General features: G+C 43.5%; 1 protein-coding gene across 1 annotated transcript in view; it reads left to right on the forward strand.

The window, feature by feature from the left end:
* The window catches only part of EIF2S2 (eukaryotic translation initiation factor 2 subunit beta), a 42,135-nt gene that overhangs the window by 16,453 nt on the left and 6,001 nt on the right, over positions 1-19,681 (forward strand). The window contains exons 3-7 of the mRNA XM_077459150.1: positions 4,710-4,810; positions 4,895-5,027; positions 13,594-13,691; positions 18,496-18,644; positions 18,808-18,864. Of these exons, the coding sequence (XP_077315276.1) occupies positions 4,710-4,810; positions 4,895-5,027; positions 13,594-13,691; positions 18,496-18,644; positions 18,808-18,864 (538 nt within the window). The remainder of the gene's footprint in view (positions 1-4,709; positions 4,811-4,894; positions 5,028-13,593; positions 13,692-18,495; positions 18,645-18,807; positions 18,865-19,681) is intronic.

The raw sequence follows: 19,681 nt of genomic DNA on the forward strand, positions 1-19,681 counted from the left end.
GGGGCAAGCTGCAAGGCCAGGGGCCAGAAAAAGCCCTGGGTCCAAAATTCTTCTAAATCCAGCACCAAGCCCTCCTTTTGAGGAGACTCCCCCACTCATCAGATGGGGGTAAGGCTGCTGCACTTTGCCGACATTTGGAAAACAATATTTCAGGACGAGTGGGTCACCTTAATTATATCTTGCTGTTCCAAGCTGGAGTTACGGGGGTTCCCCCTCCAGAGGTTTCTAAGATCCAGGGTTCCCTTGGATCCTCCAAAAGAAACTTGTTTCAGGCACTACATCATCTAGTGCATCAAGGAGTGATTGTAGAGGTTCTTGTATTTGAAAAGGGCACAGGGTTTTACTCAAACCTGTTTAAGGTATAGAAACCAAACAGGGACACAAGGCCGATTTTGGACCTGAGGTCCCTGAATATCTGTCTATTGATACAGTCCTTTCAGGTGGAGCCTGTCCGCTCAGTAGTAACCTCACTCCAGAGGGGAGACTTTTTAGCCTCCATCGATATAAAGGACCCATACTTGCACATACCTATCTTTCTGCAGAGGAACGTCCTTTAGTTTGTGGCTCTACCCTTCAGGCTTGCTACAGTTCCCCGGGTGTTCACAAAGGTCCTAGCACCAATACTGGGACTTTTTTAGGGCTCAAGGGATCCTGGTGCTTGGGTATCTGGATGACCTGCTCAGATCACTCGGCACAGGCTCTAGAACAAGCATAGTGAGATATTTGAAAAGCTTAGGCTGTATCATAAATGCCTTGAGACCAGCTCAAAACCTAAGATATTTAGGTCTGATTCTAAACACGGTCCAAGCAAGAGTATTCTTGCCACCCGTAAAGATCTGTGCCCTGAAGGATAAGGTGCGTCAGATCAGGGTCATCAGACAACCCTCCATTCGGCTCTATGATTCTTCTAGGGAGGATGGTATCCTCCGAGGCAGTGCCCTATGCCCAGTTTCCTTCCAGGCCTTTACAAGACATCTTGTTGGCTTGAAACAGAGGAAGAAAAGTCCTGGATTATCCAATGTGCTTATCTCCTCAGGCATGCTAAAAGCGTTGTTCCAGCCACGATTTTTTAAGTCAGCAGGTAAACGCTGTAGCTGTTGACTTTTGATAAGGACACTTATCTGTCCAGGGAGCCCGCGATGTCAGACCCCCTGAGGCCGATCCATCCATCGAAGGGAAACAGGCAGTGGAGCCTTGCGGCTTCACTGCCCATTTCCTACTGCGCGAGTCGCACGGCGCTTTGCGAATGGGTGGCTGTCACACAGGTCCCAGAAGACAGCGCGCCCCATTTTCCAGGAGGCAACGCGAGGGGTGAAGAGAGAACAGCTCCTCGGTGAAGGAAGTGGCAGATTAGGTCGACTGCCTAGCAACAGCCATTTCAGGTAAGTGGAAAAAAATAAATGTATAATGTATTTTAAGGAGCCTTTTTTTATGTGGGGGTTTTTTTTTTGTTTTTTTGTAAGGGTGGACCTCCTGCTTTAAGTCTAAAACTGGTGTTTGTGGGATCAGAACCTGCGAAAGGGAAAATCTTTTCTCCCAGTAACTTGGAGAGTACTGACTACAAATGCCAATTTCTCATGCTGGGGAGCGACACTAGACAGGCTCACAGCTCAGGGGAAATTGTCAGGGACAGAACAGACCCTGCCCATCAACATCATAGAATTATGGGCACTATGTCTAGCCCTGCGGTCCTGGGCGGTGGAGCTTTAGGACTGCCCCATCGGGGTTCACTCCGACAATGCCACGGTAGTGGCCTATATAATCCACCAAGATATACCAGGAGTCATTCTGCTCCGAAGGAGGTGAACTACATTCTAGCCTGGGCAGAGGGACATGTGCCAATGATATCGGCAGTCCATATCCCGGGAGTAGAGAACTGGAAGGCAGCCACCAGCAGATCTGCCTGGGGGAATAGTCCCGGTGTTCCAGGAAATTTGCCAACTTCGGGGATGGCCAGAGGTTGACCTACTGGCATCTAGATTCGACAACAAACTACAGAAATTTGTGTCTCGAACAAGAGAACCTCTGGCAATTGGAGCAGATGCTCTGATAGTTCCATGGAGCCATTACTCCCTGGTTTATGCTTTCCCTCTGATACGGATTCAGAGAGCGGGGGATCCAGTTCTGGTGACACCAGACTGGCCCAGAAGGCCCTGGAGATTGTGAGACTGGCCATGGATGCTTCCGCGTCCCCCCGATCTACTGTCTCAAGGTCCTATATTCCAACCCAATTTACACTCTAAATTTGACGGCATGGGTGTTAAAGGACCATGACATCTCGGGACAAGTGGCGTCGACTATAGTGAATGCTAGAAAATCTGTCACTGGGAAGATTTCATAGGGTCTGGAAGACTTATATTGCTTGGTGTGAAACCAGAAAATGGCATCCTCGGAAATATTTGATTGGGAGAATTCCCTCTTTTCTACAGTCGGCTGTGGAAATCAAATCGGCTTTGAGTACTATCAGAGGTCAGGTTTCGGCCCTATTAGTATTCTTCCAAAAGCCTTTGGCCTCCCATTCACTGATCTGAACAAGGGGCAAGTCGCTTGCTCAGAGGAGAAGGGCTGGCAAAAAACGACCGTCATTTGTCCTCCATGCAGGAGTTAATAAGGCAAAGCAGGAATCGAGAAGCATGGTGACCAGATGGATAAACTTTGCCATGCAGATGGCCTATCGGGCACAAAGCCTTCGCGCCCACCCCAGTGGTGTCAAAGCCCACTCGACCAAGGCCTGGGCAACCTCTGTCTCAGAAAAGGCTGGGTAAACTCCGTAGTGGGTCTGCAGGACAGCGACATGGTCAAACTTCAGTTCTACCGCATCGACCAGCTGTCAAGACCAGACATTGGTCGGAAGGTGCTCCAGGCCTTATCCCCACCCTATTAAGTATTGCTTGATGCATCCTTTCAGATGCTGCTCTGGAAGACGATTGGAGAAAACAGAGTTGGGTACCTGGTAACTCACTTTCTAAGAAGTCTTCCAGGGCAGCACTAGTTCCCACCCTAAGCGATGATACCAGGTATTGTGGGGATGTATTGGCTTACTGAGAGTTCCTTCGGTGCTTTAAGGCACACAGGTGAGTAACAAATTTATAATGGGGGACTAATGTGTTTCCTGTTGCAGGAAGGAGGAGCCCATCTCTCGGATGCTGCCCTGGAAGACTTCTTAGGAAACGTTACCAGGTTCTCTCCTCCTCCCTCCGATTTCCGACTCCTCCGATATTCCTGACATGATGATGGACTTGGTCTTTAGGTACTTTTGCCAGATGTTTCATTTCAACAACTATCTTCCCATATGATTTTTTTTTTTTTTTTTTTTTTTATGTGCTTTTTATTTATTTACAGTTACTTCTATAGCCAGTCAATTTATGCAGTGCTTTACATATTGTATATTATACATTCGCTTCAGTCCCTGCTCTCAAGGAGCTTACCATCTAAGCATTTATACATACTAGGGCCAAGTTAGACAGGAGTAAGGATGAGCCCTGGCTTGTTCACACAGCCCACGTGCAGAGCCTGCCAGAAAGTCGGCGCTGTGCTAATCGCAGGCAGTGAGATATTGTCCTGATGCGCGGCTGCAGAGATCGGGAAATGTCTCGCTGCCTGTGATTAGCACAGCGCAGACTTCCTGGCGGGGTCTGCGCATGGGCTGTGTGAAAACGCCGGAGCTCATCCTTAGACAGGAGCCAATTAAACTGCCAGCGTGTCTTTGGAATGTGGGAGGAAGCCGGGGTACCCAGAGGAAAGCTGCACAGGGAGAAGTAGTGTCATGGTTGAGATTCGAACCGATAACCCTAGTGCTGCTCGGCGGAAGTGCTAACCACTTAGCTGCTGTGCTGCCCACTTCTAACATGCATTGTCATTTTATTTACCTGTTGAAAGCCTCTCTTCTGTGGATATTCTAAAGCCCTGAGGCTTCTGGGTGGCACCGTCTTGGACGGGATGTCAGAAGTAACGGTAGACTTGGTTGTCCCTTTTAAGTGACCCTAGTGTTCCTCTTCAGTCCTTCCCCAGCTACTACATAAAAGGTTATTTAGAAAGGTGAAGGAAGGGGAGGAGGAACTTGGCCTGCAAAAAGAGAAATTGCACATTCACAGAAGGGGAAAGGGCTATGGCATGAAAGAAGGTAGTAGATCGTCTTAGAGCAATCCCTTCTTTTGAAGTCGTCTGTTTTCCAGTAAGTACAAAGGCACATTGCAAATGCATTAAAAAAAGTATTAAAAATAGTATGTGAAAGGAAAGAAAATGCTCCCCCTCCTTATACACGACAGTCTTTTAGACACAAGCCACACATTGTGTGCCTGTTAGTGGTTGTAAAGCCTCAAGATTTTTCAACTTTAATGCATTAAGGTAAAAAACCTGTGCTGCAGCTCCTCAGACTTTTGTGCCCGATCCAGCGACGTGCATGAAGAGTCCCTCTCCCTCATGCTCTCTGTGTCAATAGATGCAGCAGTGAGTCTCTGGAGCGAGCCTGCACGGGTGGCCCCAGGGAAAGTGGCTTTCCCTGAGCACACCTGATGAAGAGGGGCCTGGAACACCGGCAGGGGACCCGAGGAGAGGAGGATCGAGGCCGCTCTGTGCAAAACAATTGCACAGGGCAGGTAAGTATAGGCATTGACCCTTTTGTGATTTGTAATGTACTCAGTTGAAGCATAAGGTTATGTGATAGTTTTTTTTTTTTATATATTAATATAGATTTTCTTCTGTCTTAGATTCTCCTGATGATCTGGATGACCTGAACTTTTTGAATCAGAAAAAGAAGAAAAAAAAGACGAAAAAGTTTGACATAGAAGAAGCAGAAGAAGGCGTTAAGGTAGTATAGATTTTGCCTGACCCCCCCCCCTTGCTGGAACCTATTCAGAAATGCTGAATTTTCATGTTGTCTCTTGCATTACAGAATCTAAAGATTGAGGCAGAAGTGCAGGAAGCATCAGAGTCCCAGGAGGATGAGCTGGACTTAATTCTGACAAAGAAGAAGAAAAAGAAGAATGTGAAATTCCTTGAGGCTGATGATTTTGACACAGTTGAAGGTACATTTTAGAGCAGATAGCTTAAGAAATGTATTACAAGTTTCCAAATCAGAGACCGGTGCAAAAAGCAGCCATATCTCCTGATGCTAGTTGGCTGGCTCTCAAACCCAAACCTCTGAGTGCCTTCGGAGTCACTGACCTTGACACAAATATAATAAATATACAAGTAAAGCCGCGCTTATGGAATGGGTCTTGATCAGCAGGAATATGTATAAGTATTAGTCTATACCTGGAGCCTTGTACTCTATGTAATTTTTTATTGGTTTAAATTCTTTTATCTGGTTTTAACCCTATTAGTTTAGAAAGTTTAATGGAAGTTCTCTTCGTTTTATGAGGTTGCTGCCTCCCTAATGTACACAGGCTGCATTAAACAACCTGCGTTAATGGAATGGTTCTTGATTATAGGTTATTGGCGCTACCTCCAACCAATTATTTTCAATAAAACTGTTTAATTTCTCAAAACCTTTATATCAATCACCTTGACCTGTCCCCAAGGACTATGTGAATTAAGTCCGTATTCAGTGTTATATCTCAGCTACATCCCATTTGTCCAACACCTAAAACTCCACAAAAGGTGGTTCCACACCACTTTATATCACCTCTACTAGGTGAACTAGTGCCACTTATTTTTTGTGTTATTTTACATATAATTTCATTAATAGCCAAGACATTCAAATCAAAAACATATATAAAAAGTGATTAATTACATTATATGACTAATCAAACCTCTAATGCCAAAACCAAGAAGCCTAAGACCAAAGCCAAAAAACAAAAAAACTTCCAACTGACTTGCAGTACAAAGGCCCCTCCCTAAAATAGGGAAGAAAACCTGCCTGCAATTTTCATACAAATCACTTGTGCTAATTAATAAATTCGCTAAATCCCCCTACATTAATTGATGTGAAAGAAAAAAGAGAGATTTCGTCATACAATACAAAAAATAAAAATAAATTAAAAAATGTGAGAAATACGATTACATCCAATAATATATACACCGATCCAAAAGCTTATAAAGATGTGAAAAAGTCAATGAAAACAATATATATAGAGTATAAACAATATATAGATCATAAAAATATAAAAATAGAAGATTCACTGTGGACTGAAATATTTTTATCAGATATATCAGTGTGCAATTGTGCCTCTTCAGAATACAGGAAAGGTGACTTTCGTGAGAGTGCCTGCGCTTTATTGGTGACTTTCGTGCTTGTTCCCCCTCAAGGATCCCCACTCACCAGATCCATTCACCCCCTAAGGGGTTATACGCCTTTAATCTGTATCCCGTTTGTCCGGAGATTCCACCATCCAGTTGTGTCTTCAGTAGATCCTTCTCAGGGTTTTATTGAAGATGCAGGTGAGTCCTTATATCCACTAATGGTTCCTCAAAGGAAAGAAAATTCCCTCATGGTGTAGTATTTTTTGATTATAATTAGGGAAGAGGGGGGAGAACAGTCTGATATTCTTCTTTAGAACAGGTATTTTTAGTTATGTAGAAATGGTAGGAGACTAATAGTCACTTAACCACTTGCCGACCGCCTCACGCCGATGTACGTCATCAGAATGGCACGGGCAGGCATAAGCACGTACATGTACGTGCTTTGCCTCCCGCGGGTCGGGGGCCCGATCGGGCCCCCGCCCGGTGCCTGCGGCGGTCGGTTTTCGTTCGGGAGCGATCCCGGACGAGGGGACGGCCATTCATTCATGGCCACCCCCTCGCGATCGCTCCCGACGAATGGAAATCCCCGGTGACATCACTTCCTCTCCTGTAATGTAAACACAGGAGAGGAAGTGATGTATTCTCTCCTCCGTGTCGGTATTTTTCGTTCCGACACGGAGGAGAGCGGATCAGTGAGTTGCACCAACACATCCCACACACAGTAGAACATGCCAGGCACACTCACACCCCCCCTTTACCCCCCGATCACCCCCCCAATTACCCCTGCCCCCCAGTCACAGTGACACCAATGTCATTTTTTTTTTTTTTTTTTTTTTTTTTGCATTGGTGTCATTTGTGACTGTAATAACTGTTAGGGCAGTTAGGGTTAGCCCCCTTTAGTTCTAATGTACCCCCCTAACCCCCCCAATAAAGGTTTAACCCCGTGATCACCCCCCGTCGCCAGTGTCACTAAGGCTGGGTTCACATTGCAGCGGTTTATGAGAACGAATGTGATTCGCACCGCACTGCAGTGCAAATCACATCCGATCTCTGTGCGATTCGAGTTCAGCCATTCGCCGCACCCGCCGCACCCGCCGCAAATTCGCACGGGACCCTTTTTTTGGCCCGCAGCAGAATCGGATCGCATGGGTGTTCACACCATGCGATCCGAGTTTGCAGATCGCACTGCGATATGCGAACTGATCTGGGGGTGTCAGTAACATTTCACTGACACTCCCAGCAGTTCGCATAGGGCAGTGTGAACTGCCGCCGGGAGGCATGCGATGCGGGAACCCGCCGCGGATTCGCGGCGTTTCCGCATCGCTCCAGTGTGAACCCAGCCTAATAAGCGATCATTTTTCTGATCGCCGTATTAGTGTCACAGGTGACGCTAGTTAGGCAGGTAGGTATTTAGGTTCGCCGCAGCTTTTTATAGCGCTAGGGACCCCCATATACTACCGCATAAAGCCCCCTGATTGCCCCCTAGTTAACCCTTTCACCAGTGATCACCATATAACTGTTACAGGTGACGCTGGTTGGTTAGTTATTTTTTTATAGTTTCAGGGCACCCGCCATTTATTACCTAATAAAGGTTTAACCCCCTGATCACCCGGCAGGTGTCATTTGTGACTAATAACTGTTAGGGCAGTTAGGGTTAGCCCCCTTTAGTTCTAAGGTACCCCCCTAACCCCCCCAATAAAGGTTTAACCCCGTGATCACCCCCCGTCGCCAGTGTCACTAAGGCTGGGTTCACATTGCAGCGGTTTATGAGAACGGATGTGATTCGCACCGCACTGCAGTGCAAATCACATCCGATCTCTGTGCGATTCGAGTTCAGCTATACAGATAGTATGGCTGAATTCGTGTCGCACCCGCCGCACCCGCCGCAAACTCGCACGGGACCCTTTTTTTGGTCCGCAGCAGAATCGGATCGCATGGGTGTTCACACCATGCGATCCAAGTTTGCAGATCGCACTGCGATATGCGAACTGATCTGGGGGTGTCATTAACATTTCACTGACACTCCCAGCAGTTCGCATAGGGCAGTGTGAACTGCCGCCGGGAGGCATGCGATGCGGGAACCCGCCGCGCATTCGTGGCGTTCCCGCATCGCTCCAGTGTGAACCCAGCCTAATAAGCGATCGTTTTTCTGATCGCTGTATTAGTGTCACAGGTGACGCTAGTTAGGCAGGTAGGTATTTAGGTTCGCCGCAGCTTTTTATAGCGCCAGGGACCCCCATATACTACCGCATAAAGCCCCCTGATTGCCCCCTAGTTAACCCTTTCACCAGTGATCACCATATAACTGTTACAGGTGACGCTGGTTGGTTAGTTATTTTTTTATAGTTTCAGGGCACCCGCCATTTATTACCTAGTCTCACTAGTGTACCCCTAAATTTAGGGGTGTCTACTTTCTAAAATGGGGTCATTTGGGGGGGGGGGTTTGTGCCATCTTGGCATTTTATGGCCTTCAAAACTGTAACGCCCTTAGAAAGCCTGAAGGCGGTGCTTGGTTTTTGGGGCCCCGTACGCGGCTAGGCTCCCAAAAAGTCCCACATATGTGGTATCCCCGTACTCAGGAGAAGCAGCAGAATTTATTTTGGGGTGTCATTTCACATATGCCCATGGCATGCGTGAGCAATATATCATTTAGTGACAACTTTGTGAAAAAAAAAAAAAGTTTGTAATTTTCCCGCAACTTGTGGCAAAATATAAAATATTCCATGGACTCAACATGCCTCTCAGCAAATAGCTTGGGGTGTCTACTTTCTAAAATGGGGTCATTTGTGGGGGTTTTGTGCCATCTTGGCATTTTATGGCCTTCAAAACTGTAATAGGTAGTGAGAAGTGAACTCAAAAAATTACGCCCTTAGAAAGCCTGAAGGCGGTGCTTGGTTTTCGGGGCCCCGTACGCGGCTAGGCTCCCAAAAAGTCCCACATATGTGGTATCCCCGTACTCAGGAGAAGCAGCAGAATTTATTTTGGGGTGTCATTTCACATATGCCCATGGCATGCATGAGCAATATATCATTTAGTGACAACTTTGTGAAAAAAAAAAAAAAAAAAAAAAGTTTGTAATTTTCCCGCAACTTGTGGCAAAATATAAAATATTCCATGGACTCAACATGCCTCTCAGCAAATAGCTTGGGGTGTCTACTTTCTAAAATGGGGTCATTTGTGGGGGTTTTGTGCCATCTTGGCATTTTATGGCCTTCAAAACTGTAATAGGTAGTGAGGCGTGAAATCAAAAATTTACGCCCTTAGAAAGCCTGAAGGCGGTGCTTGGTTTTCGGGGCCCTGTACGCGGCTAGGCTCCCAAAAAGTCCCACATATGTGGTATCCCCGTACTCAGGAGAAGCAGCAGAATTTATTTTGGGGTGTCATTTCACATACGCCCATAGCATGTGTGAGCAATATATCATTTAGTGACAACTTTGTGTAAAAAAAAAAAAAAAATTTTTTTTTTGTCATTATTCAATCGCTTGAGGCAAAAAAATAAAATATTCAATGGGCTCAACATGCCTCTTATCAATTTCCTTAGGGGGTCTACTTTCCAAAATGGGGTCATTTGGGGGGGTTTTGTACTGCCCTGTCATTTTAGCACCTCAAGAAATGAGATAGACAGTCGTAAACTAAAAGCTGCGTAAATTCCAGAAAACGTACCTTAGTTTGTAGATGTGACAACTTTTGCGCAAACCAATAAATATACAATTATTGACTTTTTTTTTACCAAAGACATGTGGCTGAATACATTTTGGCCTAAATGTATGACTAAAATTGAGTTTATTGGATTTTTCTAATAACAAAAAGTAGAAAATATCATTTTTTTTCAAAATTTGCGGTCTTTTTACGTTTATATCGCAAAAAATAAAAATCGCAGAGGCAATCAAATACCATCAAAAGAAAGCTCTATTTGTGGGAAGAAAAGGACGCAAATTTTGTTTGGGTACAACATTGCATGACCGCGCAATTACCAGTTAAAGCAGCGCAGTGCCAAAGTGTAAAAAGACCTCTGGTCATTTACCAGCAAAATGGTCCGGTCTGAAAGTGGTTAAAAATACTTTATTACCAAAAAACTTTTTTTACAACGCTCCATGCAAGAAAGGGTTTTTTTTATGCAAGATGCAGTCTAAAAAACCCACATCAGCATACAGCACCGTATATATATTTGTTATACGGCTCACAAAAATGCAACAACCCTTTTCAACAAGAAAAAAGGGGAAATGTATTTATTAAAAAAACAACAAAACAAAAGTACAGCACTGATTCCGGAATATATAAAAAATTATGCCAAAAATCCACAAATTATAAAAATAAAAAATAATGAGTAAAAATAAAATTAAAAATAAAAATCAAAAATCACCTACAGCCCTTTCCATACGTCCACAGGACGGCTGCACTCAGTCCTAGAAAGCCCTATTCCCCCAGTACTACAGTCCCCTTTCCACAGTGGGGTTAAGTGATGGTCTCCTCAGGGGGCCATTTGCCAGGCTTAAATAGGCTGTTGATGGGGCTACGTAGGGGAAAGACCAAAAACAAAAAGAAAGAAACTTATTGATGCTAAAAATATATAAAAAGGTTGTTGGGCTCGCTTCCACTATCCTCAGCCCAAGTAATCAGCTAGCCGGTCCGCCACAGAACAATTCCCTTGAACGCGCGGCGTGCGTTCCAGGCTGCGTTCCAACGGGTCTGGCGCACCGGAAGTGACGTGTGTGCGTAATGACGCTGTACATATATATATATATATTGTTTTCATTGACTTTTTCACATCTTTATAAGCTTTTGGATCGGTGTATATATTATTGGATGTAATCGTATTTCTCACATTTTTTAATTTATTTTTATTTTTATTTTTTGTATTGTATGACGAAATCTCTTTTTTTTTCTTTCACATCAATTAATGTAGAGGGATTTAGCGAATTTATTAATTAGCACAAGTGATTTGTATGAAAATTGCAGGCAGGTTTTCTTCCCTATTTTAGGGAGGGGCCTTTGTACTGCGAGTCAGTTGGAAGTTTTTTTGGTTTTTGGGTCTTTTGTTTTTTGACTTTGGTCTTAGGCTTCTTGGTTTTGGCATTAGAGGTTTGATTAGTCATATAATGTAATTAATCACTTTTTATATATGTTTTTGATTTGAATGTCTTGGCTATTAATGAAATTATATGTAAAATAACACAAAAAATAAGTGGCACTAGTTCACCTAGTAGAGGTGATATAAAGTGGTGTGGAACCACCTTTTGTGGAGTTTTAGGTGTCGGACAAATGGGATGTAGCTGAGATATAACACTGAATACGGACTTAATTCACATAGTCCTTGGGGACAGGTCAAGGTGATTGATATAAAGGTTTTGAGAAATAAACAGTTTTATTGAAAATAATTGGTTGGAGGTAGCGCCAATAACCTATAATCAAGAACCTTGACACAAATATGCAACAATTGTATACTTGCTCAAGTCAGTGACCAAAAAAACCTTTAAAACCAGACCATTGTCTTTTTCTGAAGGTTCCTTTGTACTTCCTGTCTGTGACAGCAGGACAGTTTTGACAGGAAGAGGGATCTCTTCCATGATAACACAATCAGTCTATGTCCAAAACCTTAACAGGGAAACCAGCTCTGCTCAATCATTAAAAAAATTGCTATCTTGATTCAACCCCCCTTACGATGCTTATTGGCCATGTCTGCGTCCCATTTTCAGCTCATAGAGATGCCTTTATTGTGTTCCATCTGGTCCCTTCTCAGTTGTTTGTGGTACCACTGCTAGGTTGGTGGTTATGAATAACCGCCTTTACCTTGTGGCAACATATGAGCGAGATGGGACGGGCTGGATTAGCAAGGTGGAATGGATCTGTAGCGTCTTCCACCTCTCAGTGCAGATTCTTTGTAAACTCCTCTGTGCAACTTTTACCTATAGGTCAGTGTTTCTCAATTCCAGTCCTCATGGCCCACTAACAGGTCATGTTTTCAGGATTTCCCTCAGATGAAACAGCTGGGGTAATTACTAAGGCAGTGAAACTGATCAAATCACCTGTGCAAAATAATTAGAAAGCCTGAAAACATGACCTGTTAGTGGGCCATGAGGACTGGAATTGAGAAACACTGCTATAGGTAATCCTTTAATGAGGCTTACCTATAGGTACTGTGAATATCTCCTAAACGTGCACAGTTTAGGAGATATTTATCTTGTAGTGCGCCGACTGATGGCTCCCTCGTGCATTGCGCAGGAGTGCCGTTACATGACTCCGGCCAGTCACAGAGCCAGAGTACGCGGCCCCAGAAGGAAGAGGGGCAAAGATGGATACAGCCACCAGCGGGGACATCGCGGGCTACATTTTCAGGTAAGTGTCGCATAATGGGTTAGTATGCGATGCATACTAGCCCGTTAGGCTTTGACTTTCCAGGGTTTACTTCCTCTTTTAAAGAGGTTGTAACCCTCAGGGAGGAAAAAAGAACCCTGCAAAACAAAGGCATAAAATGAGCTAGTATGCATCGCATACTAGCTCGTTCTGAAATGCTTGCCTCAGAATGATGCCCTGAATTGGCGTCGGCACTCAAAGTACTGTGATTGGCATACATACAGGAGCCGCTGGTCATGGCACGAGTCCTGAAGAAATGGCATCAGCAGGCCGTTTCTTCAGTCCACATGTGCCGATGACGTCGGCAGCATCACATATACTGAATATCTCCCAAATTAGGAGACCTACAGGTAAACTTTATTATAGGCTTACCTGTGGATAAAAGTCTAAAGTTTAAAGACTAAACATTTTGTTGCTTACAAGTTAAAATCAGTATTTTCTGCTAGAAAAATTCATTGGAACCCCCAAACATATCATTTTTTTTTTTTTTTTTAGCAGAGACCCTAGAGAATAATATCTTATGTCATACTGTATTTGAGCAGCGATCTTTCAAAAGCAATTTTTTGGGGGAAAAGTAACTTCAATGAATTAAAAAAAAAAAAACAGGAATGTTAGCCCAATTTTTTTGTATAATGTGAAAGATGTTGGTCTAAGCAAAAAAAAATTGTGATTCTCATTTTAATCAGAATCGTGCAGCTCTACCTCAAATTTAATAAAATGTATCACCCTTTGCCTTTTTTTGCAGAAAGGCTTGTGTGGTCCTGTGCAGAGATAGAACATTGTTAGTGTGACATGTTTGTTGTGTACATAAAATGCCATTCAATACATGCATGGCCCCCTACATGGTTTATAGGTTCCTTTCAATATTCTCATTTAAATTACTGTTGCTTAGCAGAAAGGATTAGTTGGCAAGGAGCAGGGTTGTGTTTGGTGTGTGTGTGTGTGTGTGTTTGTTTTTTGTTTTTTTTACTTTTGTTTTTTTTGTTGACTTTGGGTTCAGGATTTATGGGAGGGCTGTTTGTGTGCATACTGTAATATTTGCCTTGCATCTTTCAGTAGGTGAAGATGATGACAGTAAAACTGATGGAATCTCCTTTAGTTCTACGCCTGGACCTGCATGGGCTGGCACAGAAAGAGATTACACTTATGATGAGGTAAGTTTACCGTGTTATAAATTTACATTTTATAATGTACCTCCTTTAAATACTTGGGGGTCGCTTTACTAAAATTGAAGAGTGCAAAATCTGATGCCACTCTACAGACAAACCAATCTGTCTCCAGGCTCTTTTGTCAAATCTTAATTTAACAAGCTCAAGTTAGAAGCTGATGGGTGAGGAAAAGAACAAAAGTATTTTTATTAGAAATACAGTGCCTTGCAAAAGTATTCATCTCCTTGGCTTTTTACCACCTTTTTTTTTTTTTTTTAACATTACAGCCTTTGGTTTTTTTTTTAAATCCTGAACTATGTGATGCATCAGAACACAATAGTCTAAATTGGTGAAGTAAAATTAGAAAAATTTATACATAAAACTATTTTTCAGAAATAAAAAAAAACTGATAATTGGCATGTACATATGTATTCACCCCCTTTTGTTATGAAGCCCATAAAAAGCCCTGGTTCAACATATTACCTTCAGAAGTCACATAATTAGTGAAATGATGTCCTCCTGTGTGCAAGCTAAGTGTCACATGATCTGTCATTACATATAAACATCTTTTTGAAAGGCCCCAGAGGCTGCAACACCTAAGCAAGAGGCACCACTAACCAAACACTGCGTCGAAGACCAAGGAACTGGTTTGTAAGGGACAATGTGGTTGAGAAGTACAGTGCCTTGCGAAAGTATTCGGCCCCCTTGAACTTTTCAACCTTTTGCCACATTTCAGGCTTCAAATATAAAGATATAAATTTTTTGTGAAGAATCACCAACAAGTGGGACACAATTGTGAAGTGGAACGAAATCTATTGGATAATTTAAACTTTTTTAGCAAATAAAAAAACTGAAAAGTGGTGCGTACAAAATTATTCGGCCCCTTTACTTTCAGTGCAGCAAACTCACTCCAGAAGTTCAGCGAGGATCTCTGAATGATCCAATGTTGTCCTAAATGGCTGATGGTGATAAATTGAATCCACCTGTGTGTAATCAAGTCTCTGTATAAATGCACCTGCTCTGTGATAGTCTCAGGGTTCTGTTGAAAGCATCATGAAGACCAAGGAACACACCAGGCAGGCCCGTAATACTGTTGAGAAGTTTAAAGCCAGATTTGGATACAAAAAGATTTCCCAAGCTTTAAACATCCCAAGGAGCACTGTGCAAGCAATCATTTTGAAATGGAAGGAGTATCAGACCACTGCAAATCTACCAAGACCTGGCCATCCCTCTAAACTTTCAGCTCAGACAAGGAGAAGACTGATCAGAGATGCAGCCAAGAGGCCCATGATCACTCTGGATGAACTGCAGAGAACTACAGCTGAGGTGGGAGAGTCTGTCCATAGGACAACAATCGGTCGTACACTGCGCAAATCTGGCCTTTATGGAAGAGTGGCAAGAAGAAAGCCATTTCTCAAAGATATCCATAAAAAGTCTCGTCTAAAGTTTGCCACAAGCCACCTGGGAGACACACCAAACATGTGGAAGAAGGTGCTCTGGTCAGATGAAACTAAAATCGAACTTTTTGCCCACAACGCAAAACGATATGTTTGGCGTAAAAGCAACACAGCTCATCACCCTCAAAACACCATCCTCACTGTCAAACATGGTGGTGGCAGCATCATGGTTTGGGCCTGCTTTTCTTCAGCAGGGACAGGGAAGATGGTTAAAATTGAGGGGAAGATGGATGCAGCCAAATACAGGACCATTCTGGATGAAAACCTGTTGGAGTCTGCAAAAGACCTGAAACTGGGACGGAGATTTATCTTCCAACAAGACAATGATCCCAAACATACAGCAAAATCTACAAAGGAATGGTTCACAAATAAGCGTATCCAGGTGTTAGAATGGCCAAGTCAAAGTCCAGACCTGAATCCAATCGAGAATCTGTGGAAAGAGCTGAAAACTGCTGTTCACAAACGCTCTCCATCCAACCTCACTGAGCTCGCGCTGTTTTGCAAGGAAGAATGGGCAAGAATTTCAGTCTCTCGATGTGCAAAACTGATAGAGACATACCCCAAGCGACTTGCAGCTGTAATCGCAGTAAAAGGTGGCTCTACAAAGTATTAATGCAAGGGGGCCGAATAATTTTGCACACCCCACTTTTCATTTTTTTATTAGTTAAAAAAGTTTCAAAAATCCAATAGATTTCGTTCCACTTCACAATTGTGTCCCACTTGTTGGTGATTCTTCACAAAAAATAAAAATGTTATATCTTTATGTTTGAAGCCTGAAATGTGGCAAAAGGTTGAAAAGTTCAAGGGGGCCGAATACTTTCGCAAGGCACTGTACAAGTCAGGGTTAGGTTATAAAAAAAAAAAAAAAAAAATATCCAAATCTTTGGTCCTTAGGATCAAATCGATCATAACCAAATGGGACAAACATGGCACAACAGCAAACCTGCCAAGAGACAGCCACACACCAAAACTCAGGGATCGGGCAAGGAGGGCATTAATCAAAGAGGCAGCACAGAGACCTAAGGTAACGCTGGAGGAGCTGCAGAGGCTGGAGTATCTGTACATAGGACGACAATAAGCCGTACGCTTCAGAGTTGGGCTTTATGGCAGAGTGGCCAGAAGAAAGCCATTACTTTCAGCAATAAACAAAATGGCATGTTTTGCGTTTGCGAAAAGTCATGTGGGAGACTCCCAAAATGTATGGAGGAAGGTGCTCTGGTCTGATGAGACTAAAATTGAACTATTTGGCCATCAAAGAAAACGCTGTCTGGTGCAAACCCAACACATCACATCCCCCAAAGAACACCAGTGAAGCATGGTGGTGGCAGCATCATGCTGTGGGGATGTTTTTCAGCAGTCGGCACTGGGAAACTGGTCAGAGCTGAGGGAAAGATGGATGGTGCTAAATACCGCCATATTCTTGAGCAAAACCTGTACCACTCTGTGATTTGAGGCTAGGACGGAGGTTCACCTTCCAGCAGGACCATGACCCCCAAACGCACTGTTAAAGCAACACTTGAGTGGTTTAAGGGGTAACGTGTACTGTAGATGTGTTGGAATGGCCTAGTCAAAGCCCAAACCTCAATGCAACAGAAAATCTGTGGTCAGACTTAATGATTGCTTTTCACAGGTGCAACCAATCCAATTTAAGGAAGCTGGAGCAGTTTTGCTGGAACAGCCTTGTGTGCAGCAGCCCCTCTACACTTACCTGAGGTCCCTCTCTGTCCAGCGATGTCCATGAGTCTTGGCAATCCCAGATTCTCCTTCCTGATTGGCTGAGACACAGCAGCGGTGCCATAGGCTCCCGCTGCTATCAGTCAGCTAGCCAATCGGGGAGAGAGGGGGTGGGCTGGGGCAGGGCTCCATGTCTGAATGGACACAAGGAGCTGTGACTCAGCTTGGGTGTTCCCATAGCAAGCTGCTTGCTGTGGGGACACTGAGGAAGGAGGGAACAGGATCACAGAAGAGGATCCCGACTGCTCTGTGCAAATCCACTGCAATAGTAGGTAAATATAACATTTATTATTTTTATAGGAAACAAAACGAGCCATTACAATCACTTTAAGTTCTGTGTGACAGCCAGGCAGCTAGCATTTTCAGATATAACAATAATAGTGTAGCGCTCAAATTATGAAAAAGACAAATGGTATAAAGAAAATAACCACGTCAGTCCATCTTGATTGAATGACCATGACGGTGTGAGTAAACATCAAAACCAGTGTAAACTCTAAGGTGACAAAGTGCTTTGATCATGAAGTGCAGTCAAAAAGAGTAAGGTTGGCACGCATACCAGATGGGGTGGACACGTGCCATGTAGTGGTCTGTAAGTGAAGCAGTGGATGGAAAGTGGACCTCAAGGGTAGATGATGGAAAATCGTACTTCAGATGAACAAACTCCAAAGCATACGGCCATTTCATTGGCATTGACCATGAAAGATAAATGGATCCACATAGCATAATACCGTAAGATCTTTTATTTAAAAAAAAGAAGTTCACACTTACACGAAAGCGGATAAAAACAAGCTTGTTCTTTAAAAGCAAAGAGCGATTGCCATGAACTTCATCCTAATAGACATCATCTGGGGTGTGAGTCGTGTGCAATCGCTGTAGTGTGTGTGTGTGTGTGTGTGTGTGTGTGTGTGTGTATATATATAGGGGCACTCATCAAAGGAATAACCCAAAAATTAATCGCAGGGGACACCTGGGACTGCTTCCGTGGTAGACCAAGGCGGCGTGTGTTCCATGCCTCGCATACAAGATCTGCCGTAATTGGAGAGAAGGGAGGAAATGACAACATGCGTACGCCCCCCCCCCGGCCACATCTGAAAGCGGAAATTATGCAGTGCTCCACGCCTCGCTCACATTCTCCTGTCACTGGATCAGAGGTGGAAGACGCTACAGATCCGTTCCACCTTGCTAATCCAGCCAGTCCCATCTCGCTCATTTGTTGCCGCAAGGTAAAGGCGGTTACACATAACCACCCACCTAGCAGCGGTACCACAAACAACTGAGAAGGGACCGGATGGAACACAATAAAGGATCAAATACAAAAGGCATCTCTATGAGCTGAACATGGGACGCAGATAGTGAATTGCATAAAACCCATTATTAAAAAAACGCTTAATGCAGATAATCTGCCTGCTGAGTTTTGCAAAGCCAGGGACGCATGCCAAAAGGCAGGAAAGAAATCTGGACTCCCTAAAATAAAACTAAAAACAAATGGATACCCTAGAATAAAAATGGATAATCGTAAATAATAAAAGCTATCATTTTCAGTTTTTGTACAGATGCCCTTAATACAGTCCTAATTTAACAAGTCCTTTCTTTGCCGCTTGCCTCTTTTTCCATTATAGCTGCTTAACCGAGCCTTTAACATCATGAGGGAGAAAAACCCCGACATGGTAGCTGGGGAGAAGAGGAAGTTTGTCATGAAGCCGCCTCAGGTCGTCCGGGTTGGAACAAAGAAAACCTCCTTTGTGAATTTTACAGACATCTGCAAACTGTAAGTGATCGCTGGCAGGCTTTTCCTGCTGTTCTGCGTTTATAATAAAAAAAAAAAAAAAAAAAAATAAAGCAAAATGTGCATTTATTATTTTAGCTTTCCTCTTGTTATGCAATGGCAACCAGTAACAACCTTTTCCGCAACTTTTTTTTTTTATATACAGATTACATCGTCAGCCAAAACATCTTCTGGCTTTCTTATTAGCTGAATTGGGTACAAGGTGAGTCCTCAAATGCCATTCATAGTATTGATTTTAGAATCACTGACAGCTGATAACTCCTCTGATATCAAACGCGCTCATCGCCACACCTAACATTTGCTCTGCTCACAGGTTATATTTACAGTAATATGAAAGTAGCACTTTGTCTTCAGTGTTAGGATTTCTTTATTCAATTTTGCATTATCAGAGTATGAGGCGGTATCATGAGAAGCGCGCGCGTGCGTGCGTGTGTGTGTGTGCGTGCGCGCGCGTGTGTGTGTTGCAGTTAAAGGACCTAGAAGTGTGTTCTAGTGTACCCTCGAGCCACCAGTGATAAGTTCACACTATGTATACTTTTTTATTGGTTGGCAGTTTGCAGATTTATAAGGGCACTTTTTTTTTTTTTTTTTGTCCAATAAATATATTCGATAATTTTGTGATATTTGCGTAGGGCAGGTATCCATACATCAACTTTCCATGCAATGTGGACCAATACTAAAAGAATTGAACGCATTTACATAATTATCCCAAATGCTATAATCAAGTGCGAGTGATTCAGTTATTTTGTGTGTGTTTTTGTTTTTTCACTTGCAGACCATCCCATAGCAGATTTACTGCTACAGCGCAGCCGTTCTTTGTAAAATCACGTGTGTGTGTGTGTGTGTGTGTTTATTGTGTGTTTGTGATTCTGCACTTGCGTATAGAGGGAGCACCACTTCTGCTGTGATTAGTGAGTGCCGGCGTATGTATGGCCGCTGGCACCCGCTGATCGTCGAGGAGAGAGGCCAGAGTGAACTGTGTCCTGTGAAAGCAGCACACCGTACACACAAAAACACTG

This window comes from Lithobates pipiens, unplaced genomic scaffold (assembly GCF_037356315.1).
Source record: "Lithobates pipiens isolate NorthernLeopardFrog02 unplaced genomic scaffold, aLitPip1_a1.2 Scaffold_28, whole genome shotgun sequence".
Lineage (NCBI taxonomy): Eukaryota > Metazoa > Chordata > Amphibia > Anura > Ranidae > Lithobates > Lithobates pipiens.